This window comes from Lipotes vexillifer, unplaced genomic scaffold (genome assembly GCF_000442215.2).
Source record: "Lipotes vexillifer unplaced genomic scaffold, Lipotes_vexillifer_v1.1 scaffold240, whole genome shotgun sequence".
NCBI classification, from domain to species: Eukaryota; Metazoa; Chordata; class Mammalia; order Artiodactyla; family Lipotidae; genus Lipotes; species Lipotes vexillifer.
The window spans coordinates 3,495,204-3,513,539 of NW_006797481.1; the positions used below are offsets into that span (position 1 = coordinate 3,495,204).

Genomic DNA, 18,336 nt, shown 5'->3' on the forward strand with positions numbered 1-18,336 from the left:
TCTTTCCGCTATATTAGATGCTGCTTGGAATGGCTGGGGGAATGGGAGTTAGTTGATGGTGGAGAGAGAGATTTGTAATTTTAGCTAATTTATTTTTAAGTGAAAATTATACCTATCGGCCCAGCAGTTCATATAAGTTTCCAGAAAAGGGGAATGTTCTTGTTTTCCACTTTGTGACATTAACTGTAAGCTGTGGCTCTGTGGCAACCAAAGGGAGTTAAGTTAGCCAGTTGCTGCAGCAAAATGCCTCGCTAGATAAGCAGACCGCTGGTTTAGTTCCTGGGCATTGGTGGTAAAAAGAGATCTGCATTATCCTAGGGCCTGGAGTAAAGGCGTACAGCACCCAGGTCCTAAATAATCTCAGGAAGCCTAAATAATTAGAGGGAAACAAACAGACCTATTATGTGGAATAAGCAGGACAGGCTTGAGAATGGATGCTGTTAGGTTGCTGAGCTGAAAGTACTGGAAAGAGACGTGGCGTGCAGGCACGGCAGCAAGCAGGGAGCGGTTAGGTACTGGGCATCAGGGAGGGTGCTGTGGGGTCAGCGGGTGTATAGGCATGAGGGAACCTGCAGAGATAGAGAAGGTAACATTCGACATGAGACTTACAAGGGTGGTTAAGATTTTTCAAAGAGAAACACATCCAGAGGCACAGGGAGTATGAAGAGACTGGTAGATGTGGCCAGAGCATAGGAAGTACAGCCTTGCCCAAGATGGGGCTGAGAAAGCATTTGGGGACCCTGTTGTGAAGGGATTTGGGTGCTATTCAAAAAGAGGAAAGAAGTGATAGTGTTTGGAGCTGGGTAATGACATGGGATCTGCTTTAGGAAAACAGAAGACTAGTTTGACGAGGGTTGAAACCTTACAAACAAGAGATGATGAGGCCCTGAGGAAGCGCAGAAGGGAGACGTGAGAAACACTACAAAAACAGAGTGAAAATAAGAGCCCAGGATCGGAGGCGTTGAAGGTAACGGAGGATTCTATCCGGGGTGACTAGGGGTCACCTCTGAAGGAGAGTCAGGGCAGGAATTGATGAGCTTGCTTTTCCACATGATAAACATTGAAGACCCTGCCTCTGCAAGGCCTTCAATATGAAGATAACTAGCAAGTAGCTGGAGACACAGGTCTTAGTACGGGGGAGAGGTCAGATGTTTTGAATTATTTAGAGATGTAAAGCAGCTTATAAGAAATAATTGAAGCCCTAGGATCAAGTATAATACTGAGGAGAGGGAAGAGTAAGAGGAAAAGGGGGCCAATCACAGAACCTGGAGGACTACTATAATTAGGGGACAACAGGAGGAGGTAAGGGGCATCAGAGGAGAGTTAAGATAGACATTTGGGGAGATAGTTTTAAGAATGAGGATGTAGTTGACATAAGAGATGGTGGGAGGACAAATGGTATCATTTATGACTGTAGAGGGAGCAGTTTCAGAGGAATGATGAGCACAGAAGGAATAGAGAAGGATGGGAGATGACATGGGACAACTGATACGCTGCTTTCGAGAGAGGTGAAGTGCCGACATAAGAAATCGGTTTGAGGGACGTGAGCTGTGTCATCTCATCCAGCCCCTGGTCCAGATTGGGGAGGACAAGCTTGTTTATAGGATGAGAGAAAGATGGAGAAAAGAGACAGAGAGGAGAAGATTTAAAGAGAAGGGTTCTGGGTAGCATGTAAGCAGGTGAAATTAGGATGAGCACAGGCGGTGGGATAAGTCTTGGGAAGAGAATGATTCTTTCTTAGAGGCAATAAGGATGGAAGAACAGAGTAAGTGAGAAGCGGGTGAGAGGAAGATTATAGAAAGTACATACGTACCCTTGGTTATCCTCTTCCCTCTCTCCCACCACCTCAGCCTCTCATGAACTAGGGGTAGAGTTATAATCTGCTGAAAAGGAAGGAGGTAGGGTTGAGGGTATTTGAAAAAATGAAGAAGACATGCAACAACCTCTTAAAGGAGTGTGGGAACTTTCAAGGGCAGAACTGAGAGCCCACCCAGCTGAGTTTGAAAAAGAGCATTTAGTAAAGCCAGTGAATTGAGACATTTGATTTTCTCTGACTTTGCTGGGACACCTAGATGTTAAAGTAGTGGAAACAAGTGGTTGGGAACAACCACAACAAGATGTGATGTTGGAGAGGGTTGCTTAGTTGCCTAAGGTATTGCTTAGGTCAGTGGTTCTCAAACTTTAGCCTGGTTAGAATCAATGAATTTCTGGGCCCCAACCCCAGAGTTTCTGATTCAAATTTGCATTTTTAACAAGTTCTCAAGTAGTGCTAATGCTGCTGGTCCAGACTCAGACTTTGAGAACTTTTGGCTTAGAGTCTAGTTTGAAAAGGTTAATCATGGGTTGCAGGCCAGAGAGGCAGGATAGGAGACTCCAGGAAGGGGCTGAAGGACTGTGAGAGTAAATACGATGGTGACAGAGTATGGGGTTCCAAATGAAGAAGACAAGGCCGGTTCACTGGCTCCAAGGACGTGGGGTAAGTGGAAGGACAGAATCTTGTGTTTAGAGAGAATACTAGATTGTAAAGCTCTTACATGGCCTAGAGCAAGCGTATTCAAAGTATTGGGCTTCCAGGAAATAAAGAACTTGTGCCTGAGTGTAACTCAGTGTACTCCTTCCTTCTTTGAGAAAGTCTTGTCCCCATCCCATAGCCTTCCTCCCCTAAAAAAGTCAGCTAGGCAAACCTGTGCATAGTCATGTAATTGATTTGCACACTGGCACAAGCTCAGTTTCTAGACTGGCATCACTCTCAGACCTGACCTGGTACACAGACCACACTTGGAGAATCCCTGGCCTTGAGTATAGATTCTGGGGTGGGGTGTTATTTAGCAGGCCCTGAAAATGAAGGATGTTGGAAGAGTGAGTCCAGGATGTTGTTTGGACTATCAGGAGAAGAATTCTGCAGAAATACAAAAAAGAGAAATTTCTGGAGACTGGTGGATGATCACAGGACCAGAATGGGAAAAGGACAGTAGAGCAGCACGGCCTGGGCTCTGAGGCTCTGAGAGGCTATTGAATGCCAGTCTCAGGCTCCAGTCGGGAGCAAGTAAAAAAAGCCTAATCATCCTCCAGGCCCTTGGGTTGTCGAATGAGGGATCGTGAGAAGGAACAGTCTTCACTTTAACACAGACATCAGTGACAGCCTTGCTGGTCTTTGTTTCCAAAAATCGTTTTAGGCAGATTTTGTGTGGGCATTTTTAAAATCTTCTTTCAGTAAAGGCTACATGGGAGCAAAGTTTCTCTTAGTTGACTGGTATAATCAAGCAGTACACTGCTAGAAGAGACATTCCCTGGACTTCTTTTATTAGGCTAAGGAGGGAGAAGTCCATTAACTGAAAATGTGGAAGATACACTAGATAAGCCATTGTTGGGATAAAATTTTCTCCTAAGAAGCATATATTAGACTATTTTTAAAAAGTTACATTTTCTTTAGTAACTATTTCCATAAGCTAAAACTCAGTTATTTAACTCTAAGAAGCATCTTTCCATGAAGTATGATGTATCCTGCACAGTCTCTTTGGTGATCCCGTGAAAATTTTCATTGTGATTTCCTGAAGTATCTTCAACTAGTAAATAACATTTCCATAGGAAAGTACAATCATTCTTATATATGACTTTCTTCCCATGTTTAATATCCAACTTAGTACCCATCCCATCGTCAGAGACTAGGAGGGGCTGTTGAATGAAAGTCTCAAGTTACAGGAATAGGCCATAGTGAAAAGAGGCAGAGGAAAATGGTGGTTTAGAATACAGGCTCTGGGCAAACCTAGATTCATGTGATGGTGGCTTTAACATTTACAGACGCTGTGACCTTGGCCAAATTAGTGAGTCTAAGCTTCTGTTTCCTCATGTTCAAAACAGGATAACGGTATAATTTCATTGAGTTGTTATGTGGATTAAATGAGCTTTCTTACAGTACTAAGCGCAGGGTACCACGTAATAAGCATGCCATAATTTCTAACTTATTATCATTAGCATTATATTGTTATTAAGGGAAAGCGTAGTCCTTAGGGTCACAGAAGTTTGGATTTGCATCTCCTTTTTCTTAGTTCAAGAAGTGATCTGACCTTGGCTAAGTCATTTAATACCTCTGAACCACCTTCTCATCAGTAAATGGGAGTGGTACCAACTACCGTATACGATCATCGTGAAAATTAAATAGTCTAAGTATGTAATGTGTTCGGTGTGGTCCTGCGACGTAGTCTTTACTAGCAGATGTTTGCCTTTCTTTCTTGCCTCTAACTTTTAGGTTTCTTTTCTTTCTAGTCGGGCCTTGAAAAGAGCATAGACCAGGCTGTGGAAGAGTGGAACATTGAGAAGGCTGAGGAGCTCAGCAATCAGCTAGCTACTCGAGAGGTGAGTCAGCCCAACTGATGACACTCTTTTGTGCTTCCAGATCTTCTAAAATGAGCGTATGTTCTTTCTGTGATCATGAGTAAGTTCAGTATTCAAATATTTGACCTAAGATTTTCCTTTCTGTCCGTTTTCTTCCCTCTTAAATCCACCTTTTATTTTGAAATGCTGGGTTTTATTTTTGTCTTTAATGTTATTAAATTATTCTGATCTAAATCTTGTGCTGGAAATAATCCATGATTAATATTCCACCCCTAGATTTCATCTAGTTCAGAGAGCTTTTTGCCAATTATGATTAAAAGGCTAGCTTTCTTTTTCCATTTGCATCTTTAACTCAGTTTAACTCTCCCTGAGGGCAGCCGTGTGTTCTAATGTCACATCTCTCAACATGTTCCTAACCCTTGCTCCCCAGAATGCTTTCTTACTGCATATTCTAAGTAGTTGCCTCAACCCTAAAGAATTTTCAGCCTTTTTTTTTAAACCTACAGTCTATAGTATAAAACTAATAGGTATATTGAATATTCTTTTTCCAAGTACCAAGGCATCAGAAGGTTCTCACTTGCACCCTCTGGGAGGGATATTCCTCCAATTGAGAATGACTGCCAGGTATCGCTAGGTAAAGTCACACATAAAGAGCTCATAATTGGCATATGTTTTTTTGTCGTTGTTTTGTAAGTCATTTTTGTCCTAGTTTCTAGGAAGAAAGCTCTATCAAAGCTTTCTTTTTTAATATATCACTACCTTCTTCGCCTCATTCTTAAACTATAACTACTCCATGGTGTTTAATTACATAGAGAACATCATCGGTCACCTGTGTAAACTCTTGGCACCTGCACTGATCTTTCTTATTCACCTGCTGGTGAACATTTTTTTCTAAACTAAGACTAGTGGTGAAATTACTATTTCAGTAAATTCTTCTATGGAAACACCAGTCCCCTCTTACATCCTCTGATGTCAAAACATCTACCATTGGTGGCTGTATGTTGGCTTGTTTGTTTTCTCTTTTTGGTTGCTGGCCACAAGTATCTTGTGGGATTTATACTTTCATGTAGGGGAGAAAACCATTTCAGAAGCAAGGCTTAGGGATTCACAGGTTGTCTTTTTTTTCCCCCTAAGCCTTCAAATCAGTTGTCACATTGGATATTGATACTTCCATTTATAATGTTTATGTATATGTATGTGCATTTATTAATGGCTAATCTAAAGAAAATTAGGAAGCTGTGAGCTTGAGTTTGGGACCTAGGTAAGAAGCAGCATAAATGGCAGTTATGTGGCCATTCAAAAATGTGAGATTTTAAAAAAGGTTTTTTTTTTTTTCTTTTGGTAAGATTCATTCATCCCTCCTAGCCTATGATATTCTTGTGCTTTCAGTTTGAAAATTACTCTTTTCATCTTTAAAATAACCATATTTTGATTTCATTGATTATAGCATTCATTGAGTGCAATAGCATTTTATTATTCTCTTTCCAAGTAGAAAGATTCAGGTATTACATTTGAATGCAGTGAATTTGATGGTGTGTTGAATGGTACCACAAACTCAGTAGGATTTCAGCGTTAGCTGTTGGTTATTGTAGCGGCTTCTTCAGTCACTAAGTTTCCTCAGATCTTTGCCTTGCTAAAGGAAGAAAGAGTAATGCAAGCCCTGGTCTATAACGTTAGAATGTGGGCTGCCCGTGATCCATCCATGGCTGGCTATTTTTCTTTTTGTATTTTTTCTGTTTCTTAGCACCCATACCAGAGGCCAGGGGAATTCAGAGAGAAGCATTTACTTTACTGCAGGCACTGTTTTCCTTTTAGGTAAAGTTAGTAATGCTAAAGTTTTAAGAGTTGAACACTTTGATTTTTTTTTTTTAATCTTTTATCTTGAAATAATTTCAAACTTTCAGAAAGTTGCAAAATTTGCAAAATGTTAACAGTTAACATTTGCTTTACCATTCTTTCTAATTTATGTACCTTATTTAGATTTACCAAATATGTCACTGATTTCCGTTACAGCAAAAGAAAATTTTCTTTTTTCTGGTCATGTCTTTTTAGTCTTCTTTAATCTGGAATGTTTCCTCAGTCTGTCTTTGTTTCTCAGGACCTTAGTATTTTTGGAGAGTAGAGGCCACTTATGTTGTAGGATGCCCCTCAGTTTTTGTCTGGTGCTTCCTCATGATTAGATTCAGGTTATGCATTTTTTGGCAGGAAGATCACAGAAATGATACTGTGTCCTTCTCAGTGCAAGATATCAGGAGGCATGTGATATCTATTTGTCCAATTTATTGCTTATGTTCCTTTGATTATTTGGGTAAGGTGGTGTCTCCAGGTTTCCCCTCTATAACGTTACTGTTCTTCCCTATATAATTATGAGTATCGTATGGAGAGGTGGGAGATGATTTGAGACTGTAAATATGCTTTTCCTCACTGTTCTTTACTTGCTAGTTTTAGTATTCACTGCTGATGGTTTTCCTGCTCAAGACAATTATTATTACAGTAAGATCTTGAAAACATTATTTGATTGTACTTTTCATCTTTACCTGGCAAATCAGATCTAAAATGTGCCTTCAGTGAGGTACCGGATTCTAGAATCTTTTATGTATCTATACTAAATCTCTCAGTAACCTGGTCAATTGGGAATTGGATATAGTTTCCCTCAGTGATGCGCTGGGAGTGGTGGGGTTGCAGTGGCCTTGTGTCCACCGTGGTTGCATGTTCACTCCCTCCTTGTCTGCCTCATCAGTGGCCACGCGTGAGCTCTCCTTTCCCTGCCGCAGGAAGCTGCTTGTCAGAGGGAACAGAAGTAGTGCCTCCGAGGCCTCAGAAATCTGTGTTTCCTTTGAGAATATTAAGTTTCTGTGTTTTGTTTGGTCAGACTGCTATTTTAGAAATGGGAATTGCATAATACTGGCTGGGTATTTTCCATTTTCAGAGTTGTTATTTCCTGTCACACTTCATGACATATGAATGAGATTGCTTTAGAAATTTATACTATTTTTAGCACTTGTAAGGATAGTAAACATTTTTCCCAAGTGTTCTTTTTACTTCCATACAAGTATAATGCTTTGTTCTAGTAAAAGAAATTTATGTAATATGGGGTTAAAGAATTCTGATTAAAAGGAAAAACAATAATTTGGGCCCTATTCTTTTACTTGTATAAGTGGAAAAACATCTGGAAAGTTTTTGCTGGTCAGACACAGACATTGGAGAGATACTGATGCCGTGTTAATTAAATACCCGCGAAGAATAACTAAAGTAATCAAGATGGAATTCTTGAATGAATAGTTTAGTTTGAGGTTTAGTTTCTCATGTTTATCTCCTTGGTGCGAATCACTGTGGATATGAAAGATGGGATTTTGCGAAGTAAGTAATTGTGAGTTTGGGGCAGAAACCCTTTATGAATTAAATGTATATGTGCATGGTAGGTGTCCTTTTGGAAATCAGGTATATGGGTTTTTAATCAGTCCTGTTTTCTTTTTTTTAAGAAGCAGTGACTGGGACTTGCTGATAAAGGCTTTGCTCAGAGGCACAGACCCCAGAGTTCTTAAAGCCTTTTCCAACCATAATAAGTGAAACTAATTTTTGATGTTTAACATTTATAAGCCTGTGAAACCAATAGGGCGGCATCAGTATTGAGAAAAATGAAGCCAAAAGAAGAGCCATGTCTGAGAATGGGCCTTGAAAACAGTTCCTCAAAACAGGGCAAAACAAAACAGAACAAACTGGCATGCCAGAACAAAGCTGTCAGTGCCCTAGCATTATGACACAGCAAGCACATATTTTTCCAGAATCATATTCCCTTAAATTAATGATGATGTTAAAGATGTATTTAATGTGGTTTGGGGGATGGCTCAAGTTCACGTGTTGGAAGCCTAGATTGTGCTATCAAGTTTGGTTTTGCCGTGTAGTAATGTGGTTGCTTTGGGACTGCCCCTCCTGTTGATTAAATCCTTCTTTGTTGTTAACAGTCTTGGAGGAGAGCTAGTGGAAAAGTACACTTGGCTTTGTGTCATGCTGGTGAAACTGTTCTAATTTGAAAACAAAAGTTCTTTTTTTAAACAATACTATTTATATATATATATATCATACGTGTACATTCACACACGCACATGCACACAGGTGTTTGAGCACATTTGTAGCTTGTTAACCTCAGGCCTGAACTGGAAGGACATGCCATTCATTGATAGTGATCCTCGAAAATGCCATCCTTTGGTACTTGCCTTTTCTGGCACACCATCTTTGTTACAATCCAGATCATACCAATTTGTAGAAACCAGGAGAAACAAGTATTTCAAAATTAAGTGCTAAAGCCTAGATTTAATAAAGTAAGCTGCACCTCTGCTGAATCTCACGTTTTGGAAAGAGAATTTTTCTCTAGGCGTCTTCGTGTTAGCCTGCTGTAGATAAAAACCAGCTTGGTTTGGCAGCAGACAGTGAGTTTCTCCCATCGAATGAGTCACACCTACGTTGGCTAGATCTATTGCTTTCAATTATAGCTGTACAATGTCAGGGCAGAAATGAGCGGGGAAGGGAGGTGGCCTGTGAATTTGGTTTGCGCTTTGTATACCTCATGCCCTTAAAGGTTGCCTTTTCTGTAAGTGACTCAAATAGGATGGCCTTTGGCAGCACCAGCTAAACTTAATTCCTTGAAAACATCAGTACATACTTCATGTTGTAATGTTATAGCCATTTTGTATAACTTAGAATAGTCATTAAAAAAATAATCTGCAAGGTTTTAATATTCACATCTGAGATATTTTGGTTATAATCTGCTACCATCTTTGTTAAGGCCAAAACCTTTCAGTTTGGAGTAATGAATAAAATTTTTCACATTTTAAAGCTCTTTTGCTGCAACTTCTGGATGTAGGCCTAAGGCAATGACTTCAGCCTTTAGTGCTGTTAAGTATAGTATTTATTTAGAACCTAACCAAGGTATCACAAGTATAAAATGATTTTTAAAAAGTATCTCACTTTGATAGTATTCTTTTTATAGATATAGATAAATATTACATTGGCAGTATGAATTAAACTGAGAATTTAATTTTAACTTTATTAAATTTATTAAATACACTACCTAGATTTTTGGATTCCAAACACAGGTAAACTTGATAATGTTGAAATAGTAATAGTCTGTTAATATTTAAATAACAAAGGCAGGAATGGCCTTTTTAGAAACTAATGTTTGAATTGATTGAGTTGTATTCTTTCCTAGCTCAATACATTAAATACTCTCTAAATTTGGGCAGATTATTAATTTGTTGCCTAAGTTCTATTTTTAGAGCCATTTCCTAGAAAATCTGAAGGCATTCTCATTGGAGAGGGATATATATGTGTATATATATATATACACACACACACACATTTGAGGAGATAGCATCTGTATTTTATGTTAACATGTGAGAAGTGGTCCTTTCTCAGAAATATTTCAGATGCTACAGCACTTGGCCCTAGCATTCAGAACTTTTCCAGTGCCGTTTGTTGTTAGGCTTTAGCTTCCCTGGGAGGATTCTGGCTACAATTCACCCTTTTCATTTTGGTTATTAATTTTATGTCCATGTACATGCTGTGTTGTCTGATGGAATAAGAGCTTGAATTCACTGCCCCCCCCACCCCGCATGTAAAAAAGAAAAAAACCCTGCCCCAAATAGTACAATTTTGACAGATTTATCCATCAAAAAGTACCTGGAGCATTCTCATATCTAGAGTTCAGAATTGAAACATTTGTTTACATTTTTGAGATAGAGATGCTGCCAAACTTGATCAGTTTGAAGTTACTTCTCATCAGTGCTGTTTTCAGAGCTTCGATATTTTAGGAAAGGTGTTTGCATCACATACAAATAAAAGGCTAAATTGAAAGACATTATAGTGAAGCAGGTCTTGTGGTTCTAAACTCTTTATTCTGTATTCCAGAGAGCAAAATTATTTTCTTCCTGTTTTTGTGACTACTTTTAGAACTATCTTAACAGCCATGACTGCAAAGGTAAAACGATTTGTTCAGGTATGAAGCTGAACGTGTATTCCAATTAGCTATTGTAAGAATTTATCATTAGAACCCATGAAGGCTGGCAGGTACTTTCTGTTTTCTAGCCACTGAAGGTAAGGTAAACAAAGTAAAAATGCATTAAATAGTACTCATTTGTACATATTAAGAATTTAAAATTAAATATCTCCATTTCAACATTTTATTTTTAAAGAAAGGAGATTTCCTTTTTTGCTAGTACCAGGGGTGTATATGAAGAATATATTATTTCATACAAAGTCATCTAATGCCTGCAGACTCTGGCAAAATTTGTTTTATGCCCCTATTTGAAATTTTCCTACGCTGACTTCCATCCCTTACTTTTTGTTTCTTTCTTTATTTTTCTCTTTCCAGTTAGCAGAGTGTAGGACCAGTTTCTTTGTGGTATATTTCACTGATTAGCATTGGGAGAGAATCTAGGACACTAGGGAGAGAAAGCCCTCACTGAACAGACTCTTGCTAGTTGGCAGTGATCAGCCACCTGGGGAAGCCGGCTGCGCTCTGCCTGCCTTGGAGGGAGGGGTGTGTGCTTCCATTTAGGATCATCTAGAACTGACTCACTTTCATTAACTTTGGTCATTTCTCAGTGGTTTTTTAATTTAGATGTTCCTCTGTGTGTCACTTTGTAGTCTGTGCATAGTATGTGGGACCTTTAAATGGTGATTTTAATTCTTTGAAGCCTTGTTCTCCTTAGTTCTTAAAAGTAATTCAGTTATTTCATATAGATGAACAATTAGTACATCGTATGGAAAATAAGCTATGTCTCTCCAGGTGAGGGAAGGCCTAGTTGAATTCCTTTACGTGGAACCTAAAGATACGTTCTTTCCTATAAAAAATGGTGTACAGCCTTGAAGTTGGAGCATTTTAGGAATGCTCCAACTTCAAGAGAAAAATAAAAATGGTACCGAGGGATGGGTTTTCCTCTCAGGCTTCTAGGTGTGCTTTTTAGATCTCATTGCACTGAGGACATTTTCTTTTAACCTCTGGGGTATGATTGGGTGATCACCTAGAATGGTGTTCCTTATGCTGTCTTTTAATTATGTTTATCGGTGCTTTTAACAAACCTTAAAAAAAATTTTCAGATGTTACAAGTCTAATTAAAGAGACAGACAAAGCACAGTTTATACTGTAGATTTTTTCTGCAGTTCAATTAATCAGCATGTTTTCTCTTTTAATTAAAACCATTTTAGTAAATTAAAGCCCACAGCAAAACACATATATAATTTGTTTGTAATTAGCTCTTAATTGGTGGTAGTTGAAGCTTAGCACCCATGGTTTCTTTCTTCATGATTGCCATTTTATTAGCAGCCAGTCATTAATTAATCTTTTTCTAATTAGCTTATAAAACTGTTGATGGCACATTATTGTAAATGTGATTGTAAGTTCAAAGCTTGTTAATAAGCTTTCTTACTTAGAAGAACAGAGATAAAGAAATTGCTGAAAACAGTACTACAGTTCTTTAAAAAAAAAACTGTCTTTCTGATGGGGACTGTGTAAAGCATCTAACAGCTTATGGTTAATTTTTAATGCTTTTTCCCCTTATGAATGGAATAAGTTGCTTGAATATAAATGTCTCTATCCAAGAGTGATTTCAACAGTATAACATGTTTTCTCCCCGCTTTGGAATACTGTAATCTACATATAATTTGAAGCCTTAACAGTCATCATTAAACCAGGTGTTATATAAACTATTCCGCTGTGAAATCAGAGTTGAGGATATGAATCAAAGTCTATCTTCTCATACCTCATGGACCAAATACAAAATTTTTTTATAAATTGCAAGGTGAATCATATACACACACACACACACACACACACACACACACACATACACATACACATATACGTAATATGTCTATACAAATATATCTTATAATGTATTTTAAAAACAGGGTTTGTTGGGTTATGCTTTGAAATAAAAACCATTTGGATTTAACTGATAATGAAGTTGTAGGTATAAAAATAAATAATAGGTGTTTGTACAGTTGTGCACACAACATAGATGTAAGTAGTACACAAACATGCAGACCTGTGTGTGCACATTTTAAGATGACAGTGAAATTGGGCTGTTTCCTCTGACAGAGAGAAAAAGACTTGATTTACAGTCAGTGTTTAAATGACTGGATATGGCAGAGCTTATTTGCCGTCCTCAGAGCTTTGGCATCTCAGGTATGACCGTGGAGAGAAAGGTACCAATCCGAGTGGAGACATCCTGAATTTACTATAGCACCTGCCATGTTAAATTGTGGTTTGAGTGAAATACATTAGCCACATCATCTTCTTTATTGAAATATACTAGCGATTTCTTAAAACTCCTTAACTGCATGGTGTTCTGAGCTGTTAATATTTTTGCAAAGTTTTGAAAGTTACTAAAAAAAAAAAAAATAAAGCATCATCAGTCCTTGGAAGTGCTTTTTCTTCTTTGCTTTTTGAACTTTGCATGTTATTTCAACTTTGGCTATTTCTCTGCTTGTTTTTAAGAAGGCATTTTGTGATGCCATGCAGGAGACACTAGAAAGGGATAGCTGACAAGGAAAAAATTAAAAATTGGATAAAAAGTAAATGAATAATGTCATATTACCAAAAAGATGAGAGGCTAATTTGTGCCGACTTTTTGCTAATTTTGTTCAAGCCTCAAAATGAGGAGCTGTCACCCGTCCTGTGTAGCACTGATGACAGTGCCAATGATCCATGAAATAAGCTGCCGCTGGCTTTGTTCTGATAAGAATGAACAAATCTGCACAATGTTCGGCTCCCAGAATCTCATTTTCATACTTGCATGCAGGCGAAAAGAAATAAGCTGTTTGCAGGCTTGATTAATCAGACATTGGAGGGGTTTTTGTCTCTTTGATCTCTTTCGTCTCCTAGGTAACTTGCTTGACATTAATGTTGAGCTCCAGTAAAGACAATCATGAATTGTCGACCAAACTGATATAGAAATTAAAGACCTTAACACTTTAAGTGCTCCAGTAATGGTTCCGCTTTACTTCAGAAAACATCTGTTTTCATTTAATTAAAGAACAAAAGAGAATGGCATAAATATTTTTTCATAGAGACCTATTATTCCATCAAAAGTTAAAGTATGATAATTGGTATTTTTGAATAAGTGCCTTGAAAGTGTTCAGAAGGGAGGAAAACTTCATAAATCTGTTACAAGCTAGTAATTCAAAGATGAGTAAAGTATTTTATGAAATGGATAAGTTTACAGTGATGCTAGATTAAGCTGTTTGAATCAGATGCTTCAAATGATTATCAGCAAACTTCAGTAGGGCAAGGTTTAGTGAGAAAAATGAACTTTATTTTGCAAGTTTGTCTTTTAAAAATCTCTACTGTGTTACAAGATGTGCCATTATATCTATTTTACAACCCAATATGATTTACGCATGCTAAACCTGTAAAATTGAAAGGAATTAAAAAAATGTCGCTGGGTGCATTTGCTTGAGGTTATGCAGACGCTTTTACAAATCTTCCAAGTGGCTGTAAAGATGAATGCCTCAAGGGTCCAGCCAGGGCCCTGGTTTTCCAACCAGCTAAAGCCCTTATCTTAAATCCAAGCAAAGTACCATTAATCTTTTTGAAAGACCTTTTATGGCTTTTAATATATCCCAAATTAGAACATTTTACACCCTTGGTTCCTGAAATATGGTGATAAAAAGCCTTTAGAGCTTAATTTTCCTTACCGTTTGCTCTGACCAATTTGCAGTTCTTTGTGATAATGTTTAGACACCTTAATTAAAATGCAGCAAAATATTGGATGTTCTGTATGGAAAATGCTGATACTTTGGCTACACATACAAGAAATTCTGTTTATATTTTTGTTTGGTTAAAAAAATTTCTTCCCACATTGTGTTGCTATAGTTATCTGATGACCTGAAACAGTTTTTTAATATAAAAACCATTGACCAAGCTTTTGTGATGTTTACATTGGGCACGAAGATGCATTTTTCTTTTTAGAGAAGCAGAAGGGGGATTCTTGTGGGCCTATATTGTTTGTTTGTAATACGGAAACATAGCACGGTATTCTTTTATCTTCTGGAACTTGGGCTGGTCATCTTGCCTGAGAAAACATGTTTCTTCTCAACTGTGTCTTCTATAGAAGATCTCATGATCCTTTCATATTTCCAAATATTTCCATTCTTTTTACTTTCTCCACAGGAATAAGTGAAACATTCATTTTAAGCATGGGAAGGACACAACACTGATAAGACTTTTCATCATCATTACAAGCTAAAAGATTCTTTCTGTAAAATGCATAGACCAGGCTTGTTTAATGTTCATCAGTTAAAGAACATTTCATTGAACCTAACCCCAGGCAAAATACAGTTAGAAAATATACCTTTCCTACAAACAGGTCTGCTTGAACGTATTGCCTACGTACCTAATCATTTACTATATTTAATTAGTCTACAAAGCGATGGAGCCCTCTCATGTAAATACATGTTTCTTACATTGTAATGAATTCTTTTTAACAAGTTTATGCTATGTCTTCTGTGGCATATGTGCTCTCAGTCTTTACTGTGCTGCTGATTGTGCTGGGTTTGTCCTTCGTGTTGCTAGAAAACTAAAATCTTTTACATATATGAGTATATGACCATGTTGAAGAGGCCCCATTTAAATCACATGACCACGGTCAATGTCCAGACACACTGAGATGCTCTTTGGTTTGTCTGTCCCCAAACCAGAAAGTCCATACTGGGAAATTTCAATAAGCTAAAACTGTAAGCTGCGTCTTAATTTACAACAGTTTTAGGAAATAATTTTGTCACGGGGTTAATGGTACATGGCAAATATAGTTCAGGTCATTTTTGTTTCATGCTCAAAAGTATAAGCTCAATTTAAATATAAGATAAACTAGCTGAGCGGAACTTTTGTTAGGGGGTGATCCTGGCAAAACTATATCATATTTCAAATTTGCATATGCTATCTAAAACATAGGAATATAATTAGACAGGCAAATACTGAGTTCTGTGTTTTATCTTTTGGAGTTGGGGGACAGAGAGGAGACTAAATATCCTACACGAATGTGGAGAGACCCAGCGTACCTCTTAAACCCAGGTGGCAAGCTGCATGTTATGACAGTAGACAGTTCCTTAGGTGCATTTAGTGTTCCCCTGATGTCCCCCAGCACCCCTGTGGCCAGCCGCCTTGCAGCCAGGTGGAATTGTGAGCAATTCTGACCAGCTGGCTTTGAGCAGAAACGCTGTGTGCCGCTTCTGGACTAAAGCATTAAAGAGCCAGTGTGAGACCCTCTGGCCATCTCTTCCTCTGCCACAGTGCCTTGAAAGCCACGTGTTGAGATGTTGGCACCACAAGATGGAGAGACCTGCCAGTCCACAGCTGACATTAAGTGAAACACGAAATAAAAGTTCAGCCACTGAGAGTTGGGGGTTGGTTTGTTACTACAGTTTTGACTAGCCTAACCAGACAGGCGTAACTTGATGTTTTTACATTTATGACAAATGAATGGTGTTTCAGTTGGTAGGAAATCCATCTTCGTGATAAATGATTCCAGAGCATTCTTCCAGAGCTTCGTTTTCTCCTTAGATGATGATGCTACAGCCCTTTGATTCTTAACCTTTTTTATAGTTGACTTATATGAACTTTTCTGTAATAAGGAACTGGAAATGAAAAGACAGCCAAAAGAACAGGTCCGGGATTGAAGCAGTCAGATGTAACTGGCAACCCCTTCTCCCCAGCTGCCCACCCCCCCCACCTGCCCCCGAAGCCCTCTTTCTCACAGCTGTATCTGCAGCACCTGCAACAGTGCCTGGCAAAATAATGCATTTGTGCCCTCGTGATATTGGTTGAATGAATGTCGTCCTTGTGAAAAAAGATGCTGCTGCTAGTGTTGGCTCGAGTGTCAGGAAGGCTCCGAGTTGGTCTGCTTTCCCAGGTGGGCTCAGCCACAGTCGACCCTGCTTCCTTCAGCGGCTTTCCTTTTGGTGTTGACTACCTCAGCACGCTGGCTTGATTGTCATATCGCTTCCATTTACTTACCTTCTTTATGTGTATTCTTTCCTAGACTGAAAAATCAGATCTGTTTTTGTTCTCATTTATGAACCCCGGTCAGTGCTTGATGACTGCTTGTTTGTTTCATTCTAAAGGAAACTGTTCTCCAAGATGAGCTGAAAGTAGTGTCGGGCATGTCAAAACTCACTTTCCTAACTTGGCTTCTCTCCTTTCACACGAGCCCCTGACCGCCTGCCATGCCTCTCTGTTGGCCAGCAGGTCCCTAAACCTTGGGCTGTAGTACTTTGACTTGAGAGTAACTTCTGGGTCCTTGCCTCTCGTCCACAAGTCTGCTGGCTACTGAAATGCAGTAGGCTGTGTACAGAGAGAGAAAAGGAAAGAAATACCAGGAAGAGATTTTTAGCCTTTGTTGTTTAACCTGGGTTCTTAACAGATACTTTTGAGCCATCCATATAGGTGGGCGTTTTTAAAATCAGAGCCCACCAAAACTAGGGGATTACCATGCCTGTCCTGGAGACGCTCGCCGAGGAACAGCTCTGTGGCCAGAGAGCTGTACCATAGGTTATGGCACAGAAGCTGAAGGGCTAGAGAAGAAATAAAGACTTTGTTGAGTTGAGTTAGAGAAGTCTTCCGGGGGTGGGGCTGAGAGGAGGCTTTGTTCTGCTTCAGCCTTCTAGCACTGGGGCAGATGGGCGTAAGCGGGGAGCATGCACGCACGGGCGACTGGCAGAGGGAACACTTCGGTACTGTGGTCCTGGTACCCCGCCTCTTTGCCTCTTGGCACCCCTTGTATTCCTTTTTCTATCAGTGAGTGACAAGCGATTGCCCATCACGCAAACTGTGTTTATGAAGCAGTAATTAGCGTTCCTGTGTTTTATTAATCACATCTGTGACGGCCAACCTGAGCTTCTGATCAGCATGAGATAACGGGTGCACCCATACTGAGTTTCTGTAATTCTAGCCCAGAGCAAAGAAGCTGGATGTCTCTGTCAGCCTGTGCGGCCTTATGGGGTAAATTCCTGTCTGGCCTACTGAAATGCTGAAAGCGCTTCAAGATCTTCATCCACAGCCCTCGTGGACCCTCGACGGGCCTTAGTGTGGGAAGGAGTTCCATCTGGGAGACTGGGAGGCTGGTACAGCTGGGATAAAGGTCTGTGGGAGGTTAGGAGACTAGGGGCTAGCTACATCTTTGCATTTGTTGTAATTCGGTGGTTTTGGGGGCCGAGCATAAGAATTTCTATTCTTAGCATGTCTAAAGCAACGCTGACATGGGTTTCATACCCACAAATTCTCGAGTATTTGTATCACTGTAATTCTTGTATCAGCTAGAATATTTATTTTCACTTTTCTTCCTGTGTAATTCTTAGCTTGGTGTAAAAATTGCCAAAGCGATTGCCTGCCACAACTTTGTAAAAGCCAAAAAGGATGCTGAAAATTCACAGGTTGCTCGAAAAAAGAAGAAACTTGCCTGGGGGTGAGTTCAAGATTTCTTAAATTAGTAATTCTACTAAATTCATAGGAATTACAGAAATCCTGTGATATATTTGGTGAATCCAGTTTGTGTGTAATTGTTATTCAGTTTATTCTTTGTATCTTTGCTGAATGTTTATCAGATTATAAATATGGAGGCATTTCTTCCTCCTGTTTGATGTTTATTTTGTAATTGATGGAGTATGTGGAAACCTTTAAAGTTTATTTTACTTTGGCGCTTAGTAAACATGTTACTTCAGGAAAGTATTTAGAAATAAATTGGGATTTTCATATTCTTCATTTTAGGTTTGAAGCAAAGAAGAGGTGGGAAACCAAAAGCAACATGGGATATATGTGACTTGCCAGAGTTCTTCAAGACCTTTGAGACTTCACTTGAGTCTTCAGTTGCTTAATTTACTGAAAAGATTTTCCTGTTCATGTTAACTATGTTGGGAAATTGATGGAAATAGAAAAAATAAGCATAAAATTTGGAAGTTGATTATCAAATCTTTTTTCAGTCTTTTTCTAAAGAGCTCATCCTGCTG

At 38.9% G+C, this 18,336-nt stretch overlaps 1 protein-coding gene across 1 annotated transcript in view; it reads left to right on the forward strand.

The window, feature by feature from the left end:
* Positions 1 to 18,293, forward strand: part of FAM204A (family with sequence similarity 204 member A) — a 31,941-nt gene extending 13,648 nt beyond the window's left edge. Inside the window, exons 6-8 of the mRNA XM_007469585.1 lie at positions 4,267 to 4,356; positions 17,689 to 17,795; positions 18,098 to 18,293. Of these exons, the coding sequence (XP_007469647.1) occupies positions 4,267 to 4,356; positions 17,689 to 17,795; positions 18,098 to 18,149 (249 nt within the window). The 3' untranslated portion in view covers positions 18,150 to 18,293. The remainder of the gene's footprint in view (positions 1 to 4,266; positions 4,357 to 17,688; positions 17,796 to 18,097) is intronic.
* Positions 18,294 to 18,336: the final 43 nt, after the last annotated feature.